At 36.4% G+C, this 25,515-nt stretch overlaps 1 protein-coding gene across 1 annotated transcript in view; it reads left to right on the top strand.

Moving 5' to 3' along the window:
* The window catches only part of ASCC3 (activating signal cointegrator 1 complex subunit 3), a 322,615-nt gene that overhangs the window by 173,290 nt on the left and 123,810 nt on the right, over positions 1 to 25,515 (top strand). The window contains exons 15-16 of the mRNA XM_014841095.3: positions 20,185 to 20,376; positions 20,687 to 20,911. Of these exons, the coding sequence (XP_014696581.3) occupies positions 20,185 to 20,376; positions 20,687 to 20,911 (417 nt within the window). The remainder of the gene's footprint in view (positions 1 to 20,184; positions 20,377 to 20,686; positions 20,912 to 25,515) is intronic.

Raw genomic sequence — 25,515 nt, 5'->3', positions numbered from 1 at the left:
CAGGATTTACAGGTGGTTTTGTTTAATTATATCAAATAATGATTTAGATCAGGAGTGGGCGAACTACAGCCTGAGGGCCAAAGACAGCCACTTGCTTTCGTAATTAAAGTTTTATTAGAAAACAGCCAGCCCCCTTCTTTTATTGTCTGCGGCTGCCTTCTTGCCGTGCAAGGGAACAGTTGCGTACTTGCCACAAGGACTCTATGGCCCACAAAGCCCAAAATACTTCTGGTTGTGGAAAAAATTTACCCTTATTTAAAGCTATGAAAATAAAATTTCAAATAAAAAGTCTATGGGAATAAAATGATAGTAACTTCAAAATATTTTGTATGCATAGTATACGATTTAACTGATGTTTACCCGACAGCCGCCAGCTGTCAGGCATTGTGCTGTGCCCCTTCACATTTAGCATTTTAGTAAAATGTGTTTAATTTTTATGACTGCACTGTAAATTTCACCATTTTATATTGATATTTTAAATTCTGAATATGATGGTCTATGCTAAGTTGCTTTGAATATCAGATTCTCTTTCAATTTAGAACTACAAAATTTGTTTTCTTCATTCTTTTCACCTTATAAAATTTTCTATTACATAACATATTATCCAGCTTTGTATTCTTCCAGTTATTTATTAATTATGAATTTATGAGAGTTTTTGAAAAGTCAAGTTGGCATTCATAAGTCTTGTTTTATTTCTTTGGAAATACAAAGCAAATCTATTGTGTTTAAAAGCCAAGCCTTGAGAGCCACCTTGTGGATTTCTGGTTACTTCATACCTCTCAATTCTGGGTGCTATTGCTATTCTAATTAATGCAGGTTTATTATTTAATTTTTATAATAATAATAATGTTTAGTGTTTGTCAAGTATTTACCAGGACCAGGCTTGTGTTCATTGCTTTATATAACTCATTCAATCCTTAGAACAGCCTGTGATGTGGATTTGTAGTATTATTATCCCTTGATATAGCGTATGTGCAAGTAATGCAAATATAGCGTGGAATATTCTAAAGTGTATAGAAATAAATTTCAAATAATATTTATTTAAGGCAACATCATCAAACACAGATTCACAGATCATTATGCTGAAAAACATGGAAAAATGGAAAGTTTTAATGCAGTCAAGCAGACTTGAAAATCCCTAGGCATTTTTATTATACTTTCTTTGGTATTTTTATTATACTTGATTTTTATCCTAATCCAACTGTTATTACTGGGGTTTTTTAAAATAAAAATGAATTCCACAAACATTTATTAATACGTACATGTTTTCAAGGAACATTGTTCTGTTCACCATTATATGCCCAACCTTTCGTATGGTATTTGACTGATAATAGATACCTCAAAATTACTTTTTTTTTTTTGCCCTTGTTCCTCTGAGACAAACATTATAAGAAATGTTCTCACTTTAATTTTCTCATTTGATCTGTACCACTATTCTGTCCTTTAGAGATTCTTATCTCCATTTTACAGATAAGGAAACTGAAACTGAGAGAGAGAGTAATTTTCCCATGTAATAAGTAGTAGAGCCATGATTTGAACCAGTCTGACTCCAACGTCTACCATTTTCACTTCACTGCATCCTATTTGTTCAAGAGCAAACAGATCAAATCTAGTCTAGGACTTTCTAAAGACTTTACAGCTTGAGTCATTTTTTTTTTTAATAAAATGGAAGAACCCAACCATATCCCTCATTTCTCCTAACAAGAGATTCAGAAAAGTTGGCTCCTCCACAGTGGATATTATTTTATAACAACAGATAAGGTTATCTTTCTGAATGTTTTCTCAAAGCTCCAGAATTTTAGATTATTTTTCTAGTGCTAATTGTATGTTTCTTCTTTCTTTTTTTTTTTTCTTTTTTTCAACTGTTGCCAATCCTGTTTTGTTTTTTTTTCCTGCTGTCTCTCCTCCCCAAATCCCCCCAGTACATAGCTGTATATTTTAGTTGTGGGTCCTTCCAGTTGTGGCATGTGGGATGCTGCCTCAACATGGCCTGATGAGCGGTGCCGTGTCCATGCCCAGGATCTGAACCGGTGAAATCCTGGGCCACCGAAGCGGAGGGCTCGAACTTAACCACTCAGCCATGGGGCCGGCCCCTCTTCTTGTTTCTTGAAGTGCCTTCTGAACTTGAATGATATTAACATTCTAGCAATTCTAAGGAAGCTATTACTATGATGGTAGCAGATATTTCTTCCTAAATTTTTGAAAATTGGAAAATTAAGTATTCAAAACATTAAAATAAATTTAGAAGGTAAATTTGCTTTGGTAATACATAGAAATTTAGCCTCATGACCCCTGTCAATGGATATACAGCAAAGTCCCTACTGTAACACAGTGATAATTTCCCCTTAAATGTTAAGATAACTGTCTCAATTCCTGACTTACCAAGTATGGTTTTTAAAAGTATTTCTTCACAGTTTTATTCAACACACTGTAACTTTATTTGTATAAATAGTAAGTAAAAACTCCATTAAGGAAATGCTCCTTTTCTTTGTGTGTGTATGTGAGTGTATATGTAATAAGGCCATTTCTGTCCCTTAGCCACAACTCAAAATGAGTCGTCTTCCCAGTAAGTAACAATTATACTTCAGGACTCCTCGTACCATTTTCATCTTTAATATCAAAGTCACCCCCAGCTGAAAAACCAACTATGTTTCCAAATTGTCCGCTGAAACAAGAAAACAGTGAAGGGAAAGTGAAGTGCCCTAAGAGTAGCTTAAGCTATAGAGATGGAGCTTGGGGTTGCCCCTGCGAAAGGGAGTCTCAGGAATTTCAGAGGAGGTCCAAAGCAAGAGGGCACATTGACAAAAAGCTCTGGTTGGAACTTTGCCTCCAGAAGCCCTGTGGCCCTAAATGCCTACACATTTCTGCAACCTACTTTCTCTTCTATCAGATGGAACAATAATTGAGTAAATAACGCCTATTCTAGTTATTTTACCCTGAAAAACAAATGGAGTGATATATGCAATTATTTTGTGAACTGGCTAAACAAAAAATTTTACATGTCATATTATAAAAATCTACTTTTAGAGCTATATATTAATAACTAAATTTTAAAATGATGAAAGGATAATGCACTGTGGATAAATTTCCCTAATTTCCTCTGCATGTTATTACTTTTTGCCCTCCCCAACAAAGATGCTCTCTTAAGAAACCACTGTTTTCTGTAAAATAGAACATACTTCAGGGGATAGTAGCACTTTATATTTATAGAAATAAGTGTATCATTAGGAATGCAGATACTTTCCTTTTTAAGCCATTTCTTTCAATTATGATTTTAATTTTAAGTTGAATATTTCAATTAGAATCTTCAGATTCTGTTTCATCTGAGATCTCAGTCAAATAAATGCTTTCCCCTGTATAGTATTTCTCTGATTTATGGGCACTGATGTGGTTCAATTTTTTACACATATTACTAATACTGAGTTTTTCTCTTAGGTGGTAATGATCTATCATGCAGTAAACCTCATGAATGTAATTATTGGAAATACATATCTATTAAACAGATCAGAACACTGGGAAGAATCCAATAATAATATGTACTCTCAAGGGACCTTAAAATATCATTTTTTGTAACTTTTTATTATTATCTAGACCTACCATCTATCTTCTTGTTCTTTTCATAGATCAGCTTTAGCCTTTGCCTAAATTAACAGCATCTGGCTTTGATACTAGTTATCTGATGCTTACTATTGGTAGCTTTCTTTATTTCTGCTTTAGCAGCTTTACAGTGTCAGTATGGCCAAATAAAAGTAGAATTTTCTCTTCCTGGAATTGATGATATTTGTTAACTAAAGACAGGAGCAGGTGCCTAATAGCCCCCTTTCTCTCATTTTTTACTTTAAATATATGCAGAATATTATCTTCTTAGAGTTTATTCTTTCCTCAGCCACATCAACTTCCTTTTTTTTGCAAGTTAATGTAGTGAATCTATTGTAACCACAGAGAAAGAATGTCAAAAGTGTATTAATATTTTTAAAATAAAATCAAAGAAAATTAGTAAAAGGTAGAACTGAGTGTTTAATTGGATTTTTGCAAGCATGGCTTTTCTGTTTTCAAAGGGAAATAGCCTCTTGTGGAATAAAGGTTTGGGGTCCAGGCAAACCTCGCTATTATCTTGACTCAGACACTTGAACATAGCCTTTTAACTTCCTCAAGCCACAATTTCATCACATGCAAAGTGGCAGTGATACCTAGAGCTTAAAGTTTTTGTAATAAATGTGGTAACAGAGATCTTGCCTGACGCTCAGTAGACACTTTGTAAATGGCTACATGTGAGCTCTGAAAGGAAAGAAGATGACAACTTTAAAGAATGATAGATGTGACCAGATTTAAATTTAAAGCTTTTGGTCAACAAAAAATAATATGTTGAATTGTAAAAGGCAATAAACAGGTTGGGGGAAATATTAGTAACAGATACAACAGACTAGTTAATATCTGTCTCTTTTAAAGATTTTTATTTTTTCCTTTTTCTCCCCAAAGCCCCCCGGTACATAGTTGTGTATTCTTCGTTGTGGGTTCTTAGTTGTGGCATGTGGGACGCTGCCTCAGCGTGGTCTGATGAGCAGTGCCATGTCCGCGCCCAGGATTCGAACCAACGAAACACTGGGCCGCCTGCAGCGGAGCGCGCGAACTTAACCACTCGGCCACGGGGCCAGCCCCAATATCTGTCTCTTTATATGTGTATTTATTAAGCGTAATAACTAAAACGTGAAGTTTCCAGTAAGTAATTATGAGCAAAAAGAGGAAATAGGGGAACTGTGGAAGAAAAAAATTATTAGATGAAATTGTGTAAATTAACAGACTATATACTGTTAAACTCAATACATCATCAAAAACTGAAAACGATAATGCCCAGTTCTGAAAATAAGTTGAGGATTTGGCACGCTCCTAGGTTTCCTGCGGCAATGATCAGTTCAAATCTTTTTAAAAACATTTTGGTAATGTGTTTTAAGAACCAAACTTTTTGGGAGCCTCTAACCTTAAAATCCTAAACCTGGAATCTTTCCAAGGAAAGATTATAAGGAAAAGTTAATATACACTGAGAGTTTTGTTCCAACACATTATTTATAATGAAAAAAATACAAACAGCATAAATTTCCAACAAGTAGGGGAATTTTAAAATGAAGTATGGACGGCAATTCAATTAAGTATTATTTATCTGTTAAGAACAATGAATTAGAGTACATAGTAAGACATCTAATTCTAAATTAACATGTCAGTTTTAATTCAATTAATTAAATGTCTTGTGTCACTGACAGTAAATGGCTGAACAAGATAGTCTCTCTGCCTTTAAGACACAGGCTGTCTCACAGAGGATTTAGAAATGTACATATAAGTAAAGCAAAACGCGGTAAATGACTTGAGAGGAGAACAGGTCACAGGAAACACAGAAGAGAAGTAGATTAATTCAAGCGAGTGGTCTAATATTTCAGGAGGCAGCAGTGAGGGTAAGGGACATTCCAAGGAAGGAAGAAAGAGAACTTGGGCAGAGCAAACCACTGGATATATTTAGAGAATGAGAGAGTGTTCTCTTTTCTCTGGAATGTAAGGTGTATGAAGGGCAAGGCGTGTAGATTTTGATTAGAATGTGAAGGACCTTAAATTATATAAGTAAATGATGGACCTTTTAATGCAGTGAGGAGCTATTGAAGGTTGTGGAAGAGCTAAATTGTTAGGAATGGAATTCAAGTGCCGAAAAGTAGGATTCATTTTCCTTCAAGCAGGGGAAATTCCCATGGCACAGGTGTTCATTTCAAGGTAGCCTAACGTGTGAGACTCTTTTTAAGGGACGTAGAAAGTAGCATTGGAATTTTGTCCTTATTTCTTTTGTTATTACCTTTAAGTAAATTTTGATTGCAGCAGTTTTGTTTTTTTTTTTTTTTTAAAGATTTTATTTTTTTCCTTTTTCTCCCCAAGGCTCCCCGGTACATAGTTGTATATTCTTCATTGTGGGTCCTTCTAGTTATGGCCTGTGGGACGCTGCCTCAGCATGGTTTGATGAGCAGTGCCATGTCCGTGCCCAGGATTCAAACCAATGAAACACTGGGCCGCCTGCAGCAGAGCGCGCAAACTTAACCACTTGGCCACGGGGCCAGCCCCTTGATTGCGGCAGTTTTTGTTCCTGTTCTGTAAGATGTATTTAGAAGCACAGAACAGATTTCTTATAACAAATTTAAACATCTTGTTAAGGAACCATGCTGCTTTGGAAAAGTATGTTAATTGGAATATTGTTGCTCTCTCATTTGAAAATACTTTAGTAGAAGAAGCACTCTAAAGACATATAGATTAAATAAGTAAGTTTATAAATCCTTAGAAATACAGAGATTTATATTGGTAAAATTTAAAGATCAAAATCACATTTCACAATGTGATTTTTTAAAAATTTTATTTCAGCATTTATTTAAAGATGGTCTAATGGATATAAAGTATGCAATTTTAGGTGAGATTTATCTTTTGCTAACTAGGATGCTTTCTGGAATGCTAACTTGTTTCTATGTAATTGAGTTGTAGTAATATCAGAGTAGCCTGTGTGGTAACCGAAACCATCTTTCAAGGGCTATAACATGGAACAGAGGACATAGTACTTCTTTTCTCCCAAGTTAAAGTGAATAATTAATTAGCACAGCCAGAATGACATATGGGAATTCGTTATGGGAATTAGACTAGTCTGTATCGTTGTGAATTGATTGTATACACATGAGCCTCAAACTGTTTTCAGACATGGTCATTCAGTGAATATTTATTGAGCATAAGCTACCTCCCAGTCACTGTGGTCGATCAATAGGTATCGAGATAAATAAACTCTGCTGTCAGCCTGTTTAGAGTGGGTTGAGGGAGACATGTGTTGTATTAGTCGATATTCAGTAAAGGAAACAAACTACTCTAGGTACGTTCTAAATAGAAAAGGATTTTGTACAAGACATTAGGTACTTACTACAACGTTGGTGAGATTGGAGGAGTAGAAGTCAGGGGGCTACCAGTGAAACTGTTGAAGAACCGGCCACCATGATGGTGATCCAGTATGCAGAAGCTACAACTGCTACTACAGATGCCTTTCAACATTCATGAACACACTAGAAAACCAAATTTTGAATGTATGGTATACCCATTATAACTTTCAACCCTCATTTCTCCAAGACCTTGCTTGCCAGCAAACAACGACAGCAGGAAGTTAGTTTCCTCTTTACTTCCATTGTGTGTCTAATTAGCAGAATGGATTTTTGCCAGTACCCTGACTACAAGAGATCTGAGAAATACAGGTTTTACCTTTGGCTCATGCAATACAGGAAGCCCATAGAAGGTAGATGGGAGTTGTGTGCTGATTAATATTCTTTGCTTTAATTGGGAATGGAAATATATTTAGAAGAAAACGTAGCTGCCCCTTTTTCTGTATGGAGCTTACGTTTTGGCAGAACAGAATGATTAATCAACAGTTAAATAATTGATTTTAATTGCATTTGCAATAAACAATAAAGAGAGAGAAAGTACTAAGAGAAAGTAAAATTGGGGGATCTGACCTAGACTAATAGTGTTAGAGGAGGCTTAGCTAACACAGTAACATTTAAGCTGAGATTTGAAAGTTAGAAGTTCACAAAGCAAAGGACAACAGAAGGATGTTCTAGGAAAAGTCTCTGATACCAGAAAAACAATAGCACATTGAAGGAAGTGGATAAAAGTCAGAATGACTGAAATGTAGAGAATGATGGGGAGTGGCAGACGACAGATTTGTAACATAAGACGAGTCTAATGTTGTAGGCAAGGAACAGGTCATGAGGGCTTGGTATATCATGTTGAAGATTTGATATTTTATCTTAAAAGGAATGGGTTATAATTAGAGGAGTTTGAGGAAGAGAGTGCCATGATCAAATTTGTGTCTATAAAAAAAGATCGCTATATAATCTGTGTATGACTCCACTCATATGAGGAATTTAAAATTATGGACTAAGAACAGTTTAGTGGATACCAGGGGAAAGGTGGGGTGGGGGGTGGGCACAAAGGGTGAAGTGGTGCACCTACAACATGACTGACAAACATTAATGTACAACTGAAATTTCACAAGATTGTAACCTATCAATAACTCAATTAAAAAAAAAGATAACTATACACACAGGAAGGGCAGGAGAGAATGTGAAGACCAATTAGATGTGGATTCATTGGGGAATATTTGGCAAATAGACTTGCTAGTACTTCGTGGTTAATGGGATGTGGAGGATTGAGGAACAGAGATCTAAAAGTTTTTTGGCTTCTAAAAGATATGTGGCTTGCATTATTGAGTGGCTAGTTGAGTCATTTATGAAGAAAAAGAATTAGTAGAGAAGGGTGAGTTTGGAGGGAAGAGTGCAGATCATGAATTCCATTTGGACGTGCTGAGTTTAAGATACCTGGGATACTTAGAGATCTAGAGTAAGCATCTGGATGCATATATGAGTCTGATATCAGAAGCACAGTCTGTTTCAGATTGTGGAAACCATGGGAGTAGATGGGAGTAGTAGGAGAGCCTGGGACCAGGCCTTGAGGAGTTCAAGTTTTTAATGATTAGATAGAGGGGAATGAGTCAATAAAAGATCCTCCAAGACACTGGAGTAAACCCAAGGGAGTATAATGTCATAGAGGGCAAGAAAAAGAGCATTTCAAAGAGAAGAAGGTGATCATCTGTATTGAGTGCTGCTGTGAGAGGTCACGTAATGTGAGGGTGGAAAATATTCACTGTACTTAGTAGCAACATGGAAAATTTTGGTGACCTTATTTAGAGCCTTTTCATTCAATTGGTGGAGAGCAAAAACTAGATTAAGTTGGCTTATGAGTGTGGAATTAGAAAATTCAAGTGTAGACATCAATTTTGAGAAATTAATTTATGGCCAAAAGGAAAATGGATCATATCTAGAAAATATGAAGTAGTACAAGAAAGGTTGATATATTCGTTCTTAGTAAGTAGAAATGATATGCTTATATTCTGTGGGAACTATTCAAGAGAGAGTGAGAAAGGAGTGAAATTGATTGATTACTCAGAAAGGAAAGAAAAGGGACCACAAGAAATACGAGTTCTGAGAAGGCAAGAGGCATAGGATCCAGAGAACAGGTATAGAGATGTTCCTTAGATAGGAGTTAGGGTACTTCTGTTTATGACAGAAGGGGAGGTTAAAAAGATGGGTTCTGATGCAAATAGGTTTTAGGTACATGGCGGAAGATAAGGGAATTTCCTCTAATGTATTGTATTTTCTTTATGAAGTAGGTATTGAAGTCATTCTCTGAGAGAATGGGTAGACAAAGTAGTCAGAAGTTTGTGGAGAATAAAAAAATGTCTTAAGTAGACAAGTGAGACATATGAGAACAAACTGACTAAAAAGACGTTGCAGAATTACTGTTCACTGTTAAGGACTTGTTAAGATTGTGCTCCTGGATTTACAGTGGTCTCAAGTTGCCTTTGTCTATAATTTTTCTTAATCACTAGCTGCCTTGGGTCATCTGAGGTTGGCATTTTCCAGCCAGGTATGACAAAAAGGCAAATGAGTTTAAGAAATTGGCAGGAGTGTGATTAAAATGTTGGGCTCTGCTATCTAAGCTGGAGAAAGAGCAAGAAGAAGGATTGGGCAGGGCTGGGGCTGAGGTGCTGCCCAATAGAAAGAGGGTAGAGGAATTGTGATCTGGAAGTGTCATTAATGATAAAGGATGGGCTTAGAAAAATTAATTAGGCAATCTTGAAATATAGGAAGCTTTGATCAGAAAATGAGATGTCTGTACTAGTGATTTTGGAAGTAGTACAGTTGTGGGCTGATGATAAGGCCTAGAATATAATCATTGGTATGGCTGAGGTGGGACAGAGGAGATGTCACTGGAAATGAGGGTGTCAAAGAACTGAAGGCTGAGGGGTTTGGATGTCCACATGGAAAATACCATCACTAGGATGATGACAGGCATTGGAATGGAGAGAAAGACTAGGAGCCATACATATCAAGTCTTCATTGGGTAAGGTTGGGTGACAGGTGACATAACCAGATGGACTGAACCTTAAAGGAGCAGAGGTTTTTACAAAAGATGAGTACATACTGGTCTGGAAATGGTGACGGGAAAGAGAGACATCATCTCCCATTACTTGAGAGGTATGCATAGGAAACAGAGTCCATGGAGGAGAGTCAAGTTTCAGTTAGGCAAGATAGGAGAAGAGATTGGTAAAATTTGCTGATGACTGTGTGGCAGTTCCAGAGAGTAGGGTGAAGAATTTGTTACACTAGGATGGAGAAATAGTAGAGAGGGTAAGGAATTGAGTAAACAGCAAAGAAATACCAAGTATTATTATGGGGACCATAGTATAATACATCATTGGTTCCCCATTACCTGTTTGCTTGCTAGATATCAGAATCTCTGAAACTAAGCCCCTAAAATTTTTAATAAGATCCCCAGAAATTCTGATTATAGCCAGGTTTAGTTTACATAGTGAGCAGATCACTAATGGACCTTGTCCTGAGAACAAGAATGAGACATATGATGGATTTCCTTGTGACAGCCTCATGGAGGACAAGGCATTGTTCTCTTGGCATAGACACGAGAGGACCAATTTTAGATGTCTCAGTGAACAAGGTTTACAGTATAAGTAAACAAGTAAACTCTTATTACAAGTTACAGAATAAGAGCTTCAAAAGATACAGAATAAGAGCTTCAAAAGAGAGCACGAGAGAAAAAGAGAGAGAGAGAGAGAGAGAAGGGGTGAAGAAGTAAGGCATATGCCTTAGGTCTCTAAACTCCTTTGTCAAAAGAGAAGCCAGGTGTTAGTTTATGCTCCTAACAATGTAAGCAAGTCCATTGTCTCATGCTGATTAACTTCACAAAGATTGAATGATAGGGGCTGGCCCAGTGGCGCAGTGGTTAAGTTCACATATTCTGCTTTGGCAGCCCTGGGTTCGCCGGTTCGGATCCCGGGTGCAGACGTGGCACCGCTTGGCAAGCCATGCTGTGATAGGCATCCCACATATAAGAAAAAAGTAGAGGAAGTTGGGCATGGATGTGAGCTCAGGGTCAGTCTTCCTCAGCAAAAAGAGGAGGATTGGCAGCAGTTAGCTAAGGGCTTATCTTCCTTAAAGAAAAAGAAGATTGAATAATAAACATAGCACTTACCAAAGATGAGGACTCTCTAATATTTTTTCTAACATTGATAAAGCATACTCACTAATAATTGTGGGAAAGAATGGTATCATTTGGGAGAAAATATTTACCTCCTCCTGGTTAAATTTTAGTTTTTATAATGGGAGTCATTCTTTCCTAATGAATTTGGAATTATTCATATTAAAGTATGCCTTATCAAGATAACTTACCTCAGAAGGCTTATAAATGTCACTATAAATAATTTATGCAATTTCATCATGCTCTTTCATTCAGAGTTTGTGTCTGAGCTGAAGTTCTTGTGTTTCTTCTGTATATTTTTTGGTCTTATGGGAGAAAAAACTCAAATTTGTTTTTCTTTAATATCTTTGTATGCTGTGAGTCTTTTTAAATCTTTTTTTATTTCTTTTTTGGTGCGGAAGATTGGACCCCGAGCTAATATCCATTGCTACTCTCCCTCTTTTTGCTTGAGGAAAATTGTTGCTAGGCTAACATCTGTGGCAGTCTTCCTCTGTTTTGTATGTGGGATGCTGCCACAGCATGCTTTCGTGAGTGGTGCATTGGTCTGTGCCTGGGGCCCGAACCCACAAACCCCAGGCCGCCGAAGCGTATTGTGCAAACTTAGCCACTATGCTAAGTGGGCCAGCCCCCTGGTCTTGTTTTTTAATCATGTGTTTGTGTTAGTTTGGAAGTCACCTTTGGGAAGTGGTTCCATTTTAACCTCATTCATTTTTAAAAGTACTCACACTGATTTTACATCTCATGGGTAGGAAAAAGATATGTAAAGTTATGGAAGGAAGCCCTGCCTGCTTTCACTGGGAGAAAAGAATATAGTACCCTCGGGGCTAAATGATTATCTTAGTGGTTGTCCATTCCATTCTAATTTTACTGACTATAAAACCCTCTATGGGAAATTCACTTGTGAAAAGTGGAAATACAAAGTCAGAGGAAACCAAGCTTAGACGATTCTTAGACAAACTACACACCTGACTCCCTTTACCTTTTCACAGCTGGTGTTCTTTTGTGCCGGATTTCCAAGTACAGTTTATCCAGTGAGTATAGTATTGGATCTCAAATGACTTCCTTAGAGAATCCAACGCCCTATCCAGAGAGTGTGAACAAGGTGAATTGTATCTCATAGCTATTCAGAAGGTAGCAAAGCCTGGACTCCAGATAGAGCTCCCTCCAGGAAACCAGGTGGAAACAGTGATTGTTCTGATACTTTGGAAGGTAGCAGGCATCTTGTAATAAACAAGTTTAGCTCCATAACTCATGGTCTTAACCATCTCTTCTCCATTCATTTCTCCACATGAAACTCCTGTTAAAAAGCTCCTTACATTTCTTTCAAGGAAAGATTTTGTACAACTACCATTGTGTATTTGTGTGTATGTTTTAATGTGAACAAATTGGATCATGTTAGACACACTTTTATGTCTCTTGCTTTTTTTCACTTAACAGTATCACGGAGATCTTTCCAAATCAACACTGAAAGATGTGAGTCATTCTTTTAACAACTGCACAGTATGCCACAATGTGGACATTATCTTAAATCTTTTACCCAGTCCTGTCTTGATGGATACTTTTGTTGTTTCCAATTATTTTTTATTGTTAATAGTACTGCAGTAAACATTCTTGCTCATACTCTTAGCAGTTGCAACAATATCCATTGGGAAAATTCCTAGCAGTGGAATTTATCATCAATACAGTGCATGCATTTAAAATTTTGGGGAATGGTCCTGAACTACCCACTAGGGAGATTGGTGCAAATTACACTTCCTTGAACAGTAACTTTCTCCCATGTAACTTTGCCAACACTGAACAGTGTTTAAGTTTATGACAGATTAATAGGCAAAAAATGGTACTTCATTATTATTTTGACTGGCATTTCTTTATGAGTGAAGCTGAGCATTTTCCATATTGGCCATTTGAATTTCTTTTTCTATAAATTGCATTTTTATATTCTTGGTCCATTGTGTATTAAAATGCATGTATTGTCATATGTATTACATTTTTTCTAGTTAACCTTTCTTTGATTTGTTTATGAATATTTTTACCATGCTGAAATTTTTATCAATTTATAGTCTTTGGGCTTTGTCTTGCTTATAAAGGCCACACCTACTTCATCTGTGATTTCCTCTAGCCCTTTTTAAATTTAATTCAATTTAATTTTTATTATTAAATCTTTGATCTGTCTGGAACTTATTTCATACAGTAGTGGACCCATCATCCTTTTCTGAATATTCACTGTTTATTCTATTAATTTTAAGATTCAAAATAACATACAGAATTCTCATATTTGCGGGAGTCAATTTTTGGACTTTCTCTTCTGTTTCATTGATCTTACTATTTCTTCTCTACTATCAAACTGTTTTATTTATTCTGTTTTCACAATATTTTTAATACATGATTGGGAGAAGCATCCTGATTATTCTTCAATTTTAGAACTTTTCCTGGATAAATATGCAGGTTTATTTTTCAAGATGAACTTTAATATCACCTCCAAGAAATTATGTTCATCTTTTAGTTGAGTTAATGGATTGATTTTATAGATTGTTGGTGAGAATTGGTATTTTTACCAAATTAAGTTTTTCCATCTCAAAAGCAAAGCATGTCACTTCATTTCTTGAATGACCTTCAGCAGTATTTTAATACTTTCTTCATGTGGGTGCTACCTATTTCTTGTTCTTTCTGTTTTTGATGGCTGTTATAAATATGATACTTCACTTTTGTTTTCTAACAAGTTATTGTGTATAGAAAGACCTTTAAAAAATATTTTCAAGACTGCTACCTCTCTGAATTCTTTTATTATTTTAGTTACTAGTTTTTAGTCAGTCCTCAATTTTCTAAATAAATGTTCATTTCATCAGCAACTAATAAGTACTTTGGCCTCTACGTTTTCAGTATTTATGCTGTTTATTATTTTCTCATGTCTAATTCCATTTTCTAGGACATTAGTAGGCTGATGATAGTAAACAACTTTGCCTTGTTCCTAATTTTGATTAATATACTGTAATGTTTTACTATTAAGATATGGTTTGAGATAGATATTGTCACCTCTACTCATCAAGATTGAATGTAGCATTTTGTCAGATTTGAATGCCTGGAGATGATCATATGTTTTTTCTCTTTTGACTTATTAATAATTAAGTTAATATGTGTGTTTATAAGTATAATGCCCTTGAATTCTGGGGTTAAGTTATACTTACTTAGGTGTATTGTTTTAATGCATTGATGAATTCTATTTTTAAAGTTCTTTGCTATTTGGATTAATATTCTTAAAAAAAGGGGCCAGCCCCATGGCCGAGTGGTTAAGTTCACGCACTCTGCTTTGGTGGCCCAGGGTTTCGCCAGTTCAGATCCTGGGCTAGCAGCTAGCGCTGCTTGTCAGGCCATGCTGAGGTGGTGTTCCACATGGCACAACCAGAAGGACTACAACTAGAATATACAACTCTGTGCTGGGGAGGCTTTGGAGAGAAGAAGAAGAAGGGGGAAGAAAAAGAAGATTGGCAACAAATATTAGCTCAGGTGCCAATCTTAAAAAAAAAAGTCTTAAAGAAAGATTTCTCTATCGTATTGTTTTCTGCTTATTAATCAGGCTTTCGTACCAGTGCTGTTACACTCCCTCTGTAAGATTAATTTTGAGGCTCTCCTTCTGTTTCTGTGCTCTAGGGCCTCTTAATAACCTTAGGACTAATTCATCTTTAAAAGTTAGATAGCTTTTACATTTTCTTCCATTGTTTTTATTTTGCAGTTTTCCATTACTTTTGGGATATATGTAAGTAACATATTTTCCTAGAAAATCATCCATTCCAGACAGTTTTTTAAAGGAATGTATTGAGTTTTACAAAAGTACTCTTTTCTGATTCTTTTAAATTTGATATTTGTGAACTTTTTTTTCCACATTACTAGTTTTGCATCTTTATGCTTGTGCTGTTGTGCTTGTGCCCAGCTATGTATCTCCTTTTACATAAAGGCCAAAGACTAAATATTTTAAGCCTGTGGACATATGGTGTCTGTCACAACAACTCAACTCTCTTGTAGCTCAAAAGCAGCCATAGACAGTATGTAAGCAAATGGATATGGCCGTATTATGATGAAACTTTATTTACAAAACAGGCACTTGGCATATAGTGTGCCAAACCCTGCTGTAGCCAATAAGAGCCATTGTCTATTTTTGTTTAATTTTTTTCTTTTAAAATAAGAGTTTTGTGTTTACTTGTCAATTGCATAATTTTCAAATTATCAGATTCTACTCTATTAGGGCATTTTTTCCTTCTTTCCTTGGCTTTGTTGTATTTTTATTTTTCCAACTTCTTGAGTTACATGCTTAATTTACTTTTTTTCTTATTTACATAAATATTTGAGATATGTTATCTGAGAGCACAACTTTACTCTGTTCTATAAGTTTGATGTATGGTCTTTTAATTTTTACATCTCCGCAATTTTAGTTTTTATTCCTCATTTGTTAAGAAAGCCAAGATAGAAGGGATACATATATGTAGAGTTGCATGTGTGTGTTAGTTAAGACTTACTATTTTATTCAGTTGTTTTACACCTGCTTCAATCAACCATCACGTCTCACCTGGCATATTGTAATAGCGTTACCTAACTCATCTCCCCTATCTCTCTCCTACTCAAAAACCTTGAGTGGCTTCCCATTTAATTCAAAATAAAAGCCAAAGTCTTTATAAGGGGTGTCTTCAAACTCATATCCCATACTGAATCTTTCCACCTTCCTAGTGCCTAAGCTAAGGCAGAAGCGTTGTTTCTCCTCATCCTGTTGTGCCCATCATATAGTGCTTAGTACATCAAAGCTAGGATGAACTTGAAACAATCCTAACTCCTTCCTTCCCTTCATGTTCTGCTCACCCCCCTTTCCAGGCAGTCACCCAGTCTTGATTTCTTTACAGCCTACTTTCACCCTGACTTTATGTGATATCTCTATTTCCCCTGCCCCATCTTCTCTCTTGCGTCGTTGTAGTAGCCCCAAAGCTTCTCATCTAGCACAACTATGGAGTTACGTCTCTAAACAACAAATCTGATATTGCTTAAAAACTTTAATTGGCCCCCTTTTCACCTATGCTTGAGACCAAATAAAGCCTGACCCCAGTCCTCCTTTCCAGCTTCATTTTCTTGCATTCACCCTATGCCCCCTGAACATAATGCCCTCCAGACACACTGTACTCTTTCACTAGTCCCAGCCTCTGTGCTTGTTTAACCTGCTACCCACCTTCCCCCATTTAGCAGGATTTCACTTGTGCTTCAAGAGCCATTTCACATTTTCTGTAAAGACTTCTTTTATCAGACTAGCAGATTGTTGATACATCACTCCGGAAATGTGTGGTAATTCCTGCTCTGCAGCAGGTGCTCTGCCAGGTGCTAGCAGTACAAATGCAGATAAACCATAATGCCATTCCTGTCCTGGTTTTCGCTTTGTCCACATGCCTCTATTATAAACAGATCATATTTTATAGAAATCATTTGAGTATAAGTCTGTCTTCCTCTCCAGTCTGCAGATTATCTAAAGCTCAGATTTTGTCTTAAATTCCTTTGTATTCCTAGGATCTAGCACATGATAAATAGGTGTTTCATGTTTAAATGACCTTCTCTTTGGTTCTTCACAGTTTTTTTTTTTCTGTTAGTCACTGTTATGTTTTATAAATTTGTTAGAAGGTACTTTTCTTAGGAATGTAAATAATTAATACAGTAATGAATGTGAAGTTACTTAGCACTAAATAATCTCGAAAAGTCAAATTGTACCTAGATGGATAAAAACATCACTGCGGATACCTTCTTGTAAGGAACTGTGGTCTTTAAGCTTCAGTGCACATCAGAATAACTTGAGGAGCTGATTAGAAATATACATCCAAGAACATGAAAAGGTGTCTCACATCATTAACCATTAGGAAAATACAGAGTAAAATCATGATGAGATACCACCGCACACCTATTACAAATTGCTAAAATAAAAAATAATGACAGTATCAAGTGCCAACAAGCCTGGGAAGCAGCCAGCACCCTCATACATTGCTGGTACAAAAACAAAATGGTACAGACACTCTAGAAATAGTTTGGCAGTTTTCATAAAGTTAAACAGACATTTACCATGTGATCCAGCAATACCATTCCTAGTATCTACTTTAGAAAAATTAAAATGTATTCACACTCACAAAAAAACTATACATGAATGTTCATGGAGGCTCTATTTATCATTGCCCAAACTGGAAACAACCCAAACATCCTTCAATGGGTGATCAGATTAACGGACTGTGATATATCCATCCATACTATGGAATACTACTCAGCAGTAAAAAGGAATGAACTATTGATACAACCACTTGGATGAATCCCAAAGGCATCAAACTGGGTGAACGAAACCAGGACTAAAAGTTTATATACTATTTGATTCAATATATATAATATTCTGGAAGTGACAAAGCTCTGTGGATGGGGAATAGATCAGGGGTTGTGTGTGGGAGAGGTTTTAACTGTAAAGGAATGACACAAGGGAATTTTTTAGGGCGAAGGAACTGTTTTGTGTCCTGATTATGGAGGTGGTTACACAGATTGAACATAGGTTAAAGTTCATATGACTGTATGCCCAAAGTGGAAAAATAATCAATTTTACTGTATGATAATTTCTTTTTAAGATTGGCACTTGAGTTAACATCTGTTGCTAATCTCCTTTTTGTTTTCCTCTTCTTCTCCCCAAAGCTCCCCCCCGTACATAGTCGTATATTCGAGTTGTATGTACTCCTGGTTGTGCCATGTAGGATGCCGCCTCAGCAGGGCTTGATGAGCGGTGCCATGTCAGCACCCAGGATCTGAACCAGTGAAACCCTGGGCCACTGAAGCGGAGTGCGTGAACTTAACCACTCGGCCACAGGGCCAGCCCCTGTATGATAGTTTTTAAAATACAATTTGGAAAAGTGCATATCTCTGGGCCTCATCCCCAGGGATCTAAGTTCATCTGTACGGTGAGCAATGCTAGACCTCAGATGGCAGATTCAGATTCAAAGATAGTTAAGAATGAACAACTCAAGACTTATTTTAAGATTGTTATCCTTTCAGGTCTCTACTGAGCCAATAAAAAAGCAATGCACAAATCATGAGCAAGAATAGAGACAAAAGAGAAGCGACCCCTGGTGCCTGTTAGTTCCTCACAGAGACCAGAGGGATGTGCCCAGATGGTGGCCATTGGTTGAACCTACCGGGCCAGAGTGAGAAGTGCTATGTCAGCACTCCAGGATCTACCTACTACCTCATAGGAATCTTCTTCACCTCAGTTACCTACAGCCCGTGTTCAACTGATTACTGTGTCATTGGTGTCACAAGCCAAGTCCTGCTCCAACTGGAGTTTGACCAAGGAGTCTGCATTTATAACAAGCACATCAGGATAGTCCAGTGCAGGGGTCCTGGGACAGCAGATTCACCTGAAACAAACAGCAATCCAGCAGTAAGATTTGTGTAGAACCTCTCCTCCAAGTAATGGTTTTTAGTTTTCTCTGTTATTTCTGAGTGTCCACTTATGAACAGTAGAGAAGAAATTCAGTCGTTGAAATCTTTCTCCTCTTCCTCCCCTTGGCCCATGAAAGAACTCTGTTATATCCTAGCAAATACTCCACAACGGACTTTATCCCCGTCATCCTGTATTCATGAGATTGACAGTAACAGTTCCTGTCTCAAAAGATGAAAGTTGATATGATCCAAATGTAGTTAATCATAAATGTGTGTATGAAATGGTTTCTAACAGGCTGACCACAGTTCACAAAAATAAAATAAGAATACATTCCTCTTGAAACTTGAAGAAGAAAGTCTTTTTTGTGTAAGTGTGTGTTTTATTTGGAACTCTGAAAGGCTCCAAATGTCTAAGTTAATTCCTTGGCTGGCCACTAGATGGTGTGGTTTGTTAATGTATTACCTCATATTTGCAGCAGATTCATGGAGTATTTCCTTAGCTAATTATTATTAAATTAGAAGTTTAAAATCTTAGTGACCTTAGAGATAATCAATGTGACAAAGTCAGTACTAGAGACCCAGACCCTTGAAATCCCCTTCCCTGCCGAAGTAGCGCCCATTACATACAAATTGTGAAACTGTTTCAAAAGAAACTATTGAAATGTTGATCATGAAATTTTCAGAGCAATAACAAATAAACACAGGATGTGATGCCCAAACAGAAGCTTTGACTATACAAACACCTCTTTTATGTTAACCTAACGTATTTAAATTTGCAGAAAACTTTTCTCTATTATATGTGAGTCGTCAGGGAATTTTGTAAGATCTTCTGCTATCGCACTTGTACAAATTGCAGATAAGTGGACCAAATTCCACATCAGAGCTCAGACCAGGCCAAAGAGCAGGCCCCAGAAGTGAAGCTAGTGTATTTAGGGCAGCTGTAACGTTGAGGAGCTAAGACAGGTGGTCGGTCAGTGCCCTCCTGTCGAAGATCCCCGGGAGCACAGCCGAAGGTGGACGAGTACAGTGGGGCTTATTGGCTCGTTGCTGTGGGGAAGAGCGCGTGCTGTGCGGAAGCTTGGGGCATCTCAGGATGAGGGGAGAAAGTCTTCCAGGCAGTGGGTCTGGAATAGACAAAGACTCTGAGGCGGGTGTGGCTTTGTCAGAAAAGGGACTGAGAGAAGAAGTTGGCCCTTGTGGCTGGCATGGGTAAGTGCGGGTAGAGGATGGGGATGATTTCTGTGGGGCCTTGCATCCTAAGGACTCTGGCCTTTACTCTGAATGAGTTGGAAGCTGCTGAGATTTATATTTGTTTTTAATAGAGTATTTTTGGAAGGATAGGAAGCAGGTAATACTAATTGATTGCAAGAAAGGAATACCTGGGTTAAAGAGACACTTGCTTTTAACTTCGTTCTTTTTGGATTTTGCGTCATGTTCAGGATTACCTTTTCTTTAAGATGGATGAAATATGATTTTTAATAATTTTGTATAGTTTTATATAATAAGACAGTAAGATATTAAGATGCTTAAAAATAATTGTATGCTTTCTTTGATTCAACAGAAATGTGAAATAGCAATTGCTTTTAAATACTAAGGAACACTGTTATGTTTTGTTAATATCTACTCTAGGTGCAAAAGTCAAGAAATAAGCAAGTAAGAGAATTATTCCCGGAAGGTTTTAGTATTCATCATGCAGGAATGCTTCGGCAGGACAGAAATTTGGTTGAAAACTTGTTTTCTAATGGACACATCAAAGTCTTAGTCTGTACAGCTACATTAGCCTGGGGTGTCAATCTTCCTGCTCATGCTGTTATTATTAAGGTAAGAGCTTACCTTACTTTGCACATGGATTTGTGGTATTTTAAAACAAACCTGTAGATTGATTTATTTAGAAAAATATTGTGATTTGGCTACCTCACTGACTTTGAATGTTATTTATAGAAGGTCAAAATTATTTTCTCCAAAAGAATCTAGTTTATATTGTGAAAATTTAACTCTATCACAGATGATGAAAAGATTAGTTAAAGTACGCTTTTGAGATCTTGCCATATTTGCCTAATTTCAGTATTCAACTCATCAGGATTATATTTGTGTGTGTTTATGTAAAATTTTGTTATGTTTCCTCATCTAGGGAACACAAATATATGCTGCAAAGAGAGGTTCCTTTGTTGACCTTGGAATTTTAGATGTCATGCAGATATTTGGGCGAGCTGGAAGACCACAGTTTGACAGATTTGGGGAAGGAATCATCATAACAACGCATGATAAACTCAGCCATTACCTCACTTTACTCACTCAACAAAACCCAATTGAGAGTCAGTTTCTGGAAAGCCTTGCAGATAACCTAAATGCAGAGGTAAGATCTAACGAGGAAAAGCTTGGAATACAATCATCAGCCACAAGAATGATCAAGTAAAATAAAGGTTGAGTTGATTACTATTTTTTAGGATTTAGGAATATAGCTTATGCCATTTTACAGTCATAAGACATAACAGTCTGAGTGGCAGTATTGTTGATTAGTTCAGAGCAGTACAGAATGCAAATGATAACTGGTAAGAGCTCAATGCTAAAAGCCTATACTTTTACATTACGAGATTTTGTTATAGGATGGAAACCTAACCAAAGTTATAGAAACCAGGGAAACAAAATAGCAATAACAACAACTATATTTGTATTGCAGTTTTACAAAGTTTTTAATGATTTTATAAAGTTTTTATAAGGTTTATAAAGCTCTTTTATCTTAGGTCACTTGATGCTGGTTTCTAGTAGCATATTTACAAGAAAATTTAAAAGATTAGGAAATAAATTCTGACTCCAAATAAAATATTATAGCACAATTTCAGTCTTCATTGCCTGCTGCGATTGGATGGCTGTTTATTAAATAATTAGGTCTTGGGTCAACGGTATCTCTGATGGAATAGTCTGCAGTGCAAGGACAGTAATAGTAGTGGCGCACTGAGGACTAGCTCAATGCAGGGACTCTGCTGAGTGCTCCTTGTATGTTCTCTCACTCTAATATTGCTGCTAAGTAGGTGTTGTCCTCAGAGAGATATATAACTAATCCAAAGGTCATTCAGCTACTAATTTTGGGAACTAGTGTTCAAACTTGGGTCTATTTAACTCCAAATCCAGTCTTTTCATTATAGCCTAGGTGTCTGTTATATTATATGAAATGGAGTAAGTTGAAGGTGAATGCATTTCTCTACATTAATACCTACCATTCGCCTTTTTCTAAGACCAGAACTAAACCTTGTCCCTAGTGGTTGTCATAATGTCTCTGACTTACAATAAAAATGAAGTCTCTTTATGCAAGTTTTTTAGAACAGCTTTTCCTTAGTGTCAAGGAAGACTATATCTTTGTAAACTTAGTATTGCTGTGCTTGATTTGTCCTTTTTGTTACCGGTAAAGTAAACACAAGGTGGTGATGTTATTATTCAGAAGATAGAAGGTGAATAAAATACTGCTATTGTCCTCAAGGAACTTTTTCTTAGGGACTATAAAATACCATCAGTGAAACTATTTGGTCAAGCCCTGAGAAATTAAAAATAAATTGTCTCCCATAGATTCACCTCATATTCATAAAGTACTTATTAGGTATATCATTTTCAGAAATGTCAACTAAGTATAACCATAATTCCATTTAATGCCATAAATGGCATTTAATAATGAAACATATACTACCTTGAAATTTTTAGCTAATATAGTAAATTTCTTTCTAAAATTTCTTTCTCATAATTTGGTCTACTGGAATAGCTCCCAATTAAATTTTTTTCTTAAGGAAACAAACTCCCTTAAATTATATTTGAGTGTGAAATTAAATTTGGCAATCTGTGGAAATTGTGTGAAATTAGTTTATAAAATGAATGTATGCTGTACTCATAAAGTAGTGGATTTTTAAGTCTTTCGACTCCCAAAATCTTTGCAAAACTATACAGTGGCAGTGATCAACATAAAGATCGTGTTAGATTAGGGATGTTGCCTTTACTAATATCTTCGATAACATGAATATCAATTCTGACCATTAGTTTAGAAGAACTGGAGAAAGTATTATATTAAGTAATAACTTCAATGCAGACATTTTATGAGGCATCTTTGCTGATTGATTCTTAATGGGGCTGATGCCCTCATGCTAATGCCAAAAGGGCACGTGTCCCAGCCCTGTAGAAAGCCACTTAATTTTTCACTGAGAGAAACAGTGAAGCATGTTTGAGGCTTATTAACATTTATTCAGAAGACGTTACTGGGTACCTACTCTGTACCAGCCCCCTGTAGTCCATACTGTACAATATGTCATTCTTTCTACAACCGCACATACATTCTTTATATAGAGTTCCTCCCGTCTCTGCAGGACGTAGTACAAACCCCTGTCCTTGGCTTTAGGACCTTCCCAGTCTGACCAGCTTTCCCTCTTCTGGCTCTGATTACTCTCCAACACATGTCTGCCCTAGCCAGGTTCTTACTCTACTTTCTTCACCTATAAAGTCCCAATTTTCCCATTTATAAAATAGGGATAATCTCACTGGACTGTTGTGAAAATGTAACGAATGGCTGTGGCAAGTTGGTATTCAGGAAAAGATTGTATCACTTACCATTATCTGATTGTCCCTTGATATGCAGCCCCATTTATACTTACTGCCAGCGCTCTAACTTTAGTTGAATAAATAAACGAATGGTAGCATAAACGGTTTTTATGTATTTACTAAAGGAGTGTATTTATGTGTATGTATATATATGTACAGATAAGTACATGCGCACACACGCATGATTATATTTGCTTAGTTTTTATATGATTTCAACCAGTTTAAAAAATATACATACAAATAAGCAATTAAGATAACCTTAAAGACTAAAGTTTAAATAGGTATATTAGATATAAAGTGATACTTTGAGTCTTACTTCTAAATTACCAAATTTGGGGTAGGGTTTTTTGCCCTTTTACTTAACAGAGCATAAAGAGCTTTTTACATAACAGAGCATAACAGAACATCTATTAACTGTACAGCCATGTGTTGCTTAATGATAGGGATACATTCTGAGAAATGCGTCATTAGGTGATTTCGTCATTGTGTGAACATCATAGAGTATACTTATACAAACCCAGATGATATGGCCATATCATTAAACTAGGTGATATAGCCTACTACGCTCCTAGGCTGTATGATACTAATCTTATGGGACCATTGCCATGTATGTGGTCCGTCATTGACCAAAACATCGGTATGTGGCGCATCACTGTGTGCTAACGGCACTTTTATATGTTCCACATTTTAGGTGTTTTTGTGAAAACATTTTTGAATACATATTATGTGCCAGCCACTGTGGATAGTGGTTTCATATATGTCATCTTAATTAGTTACACATATCACACCTACAAGACTAGGGAGCTTCTTGAGATCAGGGACCATGCTCTGTTGGTTACCGTATTATTTGTGCTTTACATAGTACAGTCTTGTGACTGACTTACTATGTGATTCTGAGATGAATGGATAAACTTTGAAGATAGACTGTGAAAAATACTTGTTTTATGAAAGGCTCTTGTACTAAGTAGCCACTAGGTGACAGCAAATGTTTACAAGTAAATTTTTATTTTTTGTCACTAGGTGGCATTCAAGGATTAGTCTCAAAATATGGTGTACCATCATAAATTTCCATTCATATTTCTGTCAGGTCTGTTCCTTTTTGCTGAACATTTAGGAGACTTGCATTATTTGATCCAATCTTTGATACCTACTTCCTCCTTTCCTTTTATCTTTAGTAGCAATAGGTAATTATTTATTAATGTTGATTTATTGAGTCTGATTTTGAAAATAATAGCAAGCTCATTTTATTCTTTATAAAATTTCTACTCTTAGGAATTGTGTAATATTATTTTAAAATATCTATAGGTCATAAGGGAATTAACATGGTTTAAGCTGTTAAATAATAGAATCACAAATAGGACACATTATCAGATTTTTAGCCATATCATTAAACTAGTTTCCTAAGCAGACTAGAAAATGTGTAACTGTCTTACTTGTAAATATCTACGAAGTGTTGTACAACAGCCTCATTAGCTAAATTTTAGTTCTTGTTACTCTTCATTTTGTGGAAGTCGTACAGTTCACATTTTAGGAAATGTATATTTTTACCTATATTGTGAATGATTTAGTCCTTTCTGATTGCCTTAGTGTAAATTTAATTTTTTTTAGCTTTATAGAGATATAGTTGACAGATGACATTGTGTAAATTTAAGGTGCACAATGTGATGATTTGGTACACCATGTATATATATTGTGAACTGTTTACCACAATAAAAAGTTAATTAATGTATCCTTCACTTCGCATAATGACCATTTTGTTGTTATTCTTGCTATGATGAGAACATTAAAGCTCTACTCTCATAGCAACTTTGATTCAAATATACAATCTAATATTATTAACTATAGTCACCATATTGTATGTTAGATCCCTGGAACTTATTCTTATAACCGGAAGTTTGTACCCTTTGACCAACATCTTCCATTTCCCCAACCCCCCAGCCCCTGGCAACCACGATTCTAGTCTCTGTTTCTGTGAGTTTGATGTTTTTAGATTCTACATATAAGTGAGATCATACAGTATTTGTCTTTCTCTGTCTGACATTTCAAGTTAGCATAAATTTAAAAGTAAATAGGATCTGGGGCTGGCCCCGTGGCCGAGCGGTTAAGTCCGCGCGCTCCGCTGCAGGCGGCCCAGTGTTTCGTTGGTTCGAATCCTGGGCGTGGACATGACACTGCTCATCAAACCACGCTGAGGCAGCGTCCCACATGCCACAACTAGAAGGACCCACAACAAAGAATATACAACTATGTACCGGGGGGCTTTGGGGAGAAAAAGGAAAAAATAAAATCTTAAAAAAAAAAAAGTAAATAGGATCTGCCTTACCATATTTTTCATTTTAGTCTTTTCTCTTTTTAATGACAAGTAGTATGATATAATAT

This window comes from Equus asinus, chromosome 24 (assembly GCF_041296235.1).
Source record: "Equus asinus isolate D_3611 breed Donkey chromosome 24, EquAss-T2T_v2, whole genome shotgun sequence".
NCBI classification, from domain to species: Eukaryota; Metazoa; Chordata; class Mammalia; order Perissodactyla; family Equidae; genus Equus; species Equus asinus.
The sequence above is the reverse complement of the archived record's forward strand: the minus strand, read 5'-3'. Positions and strand labels throughout refer to the sequence as shown.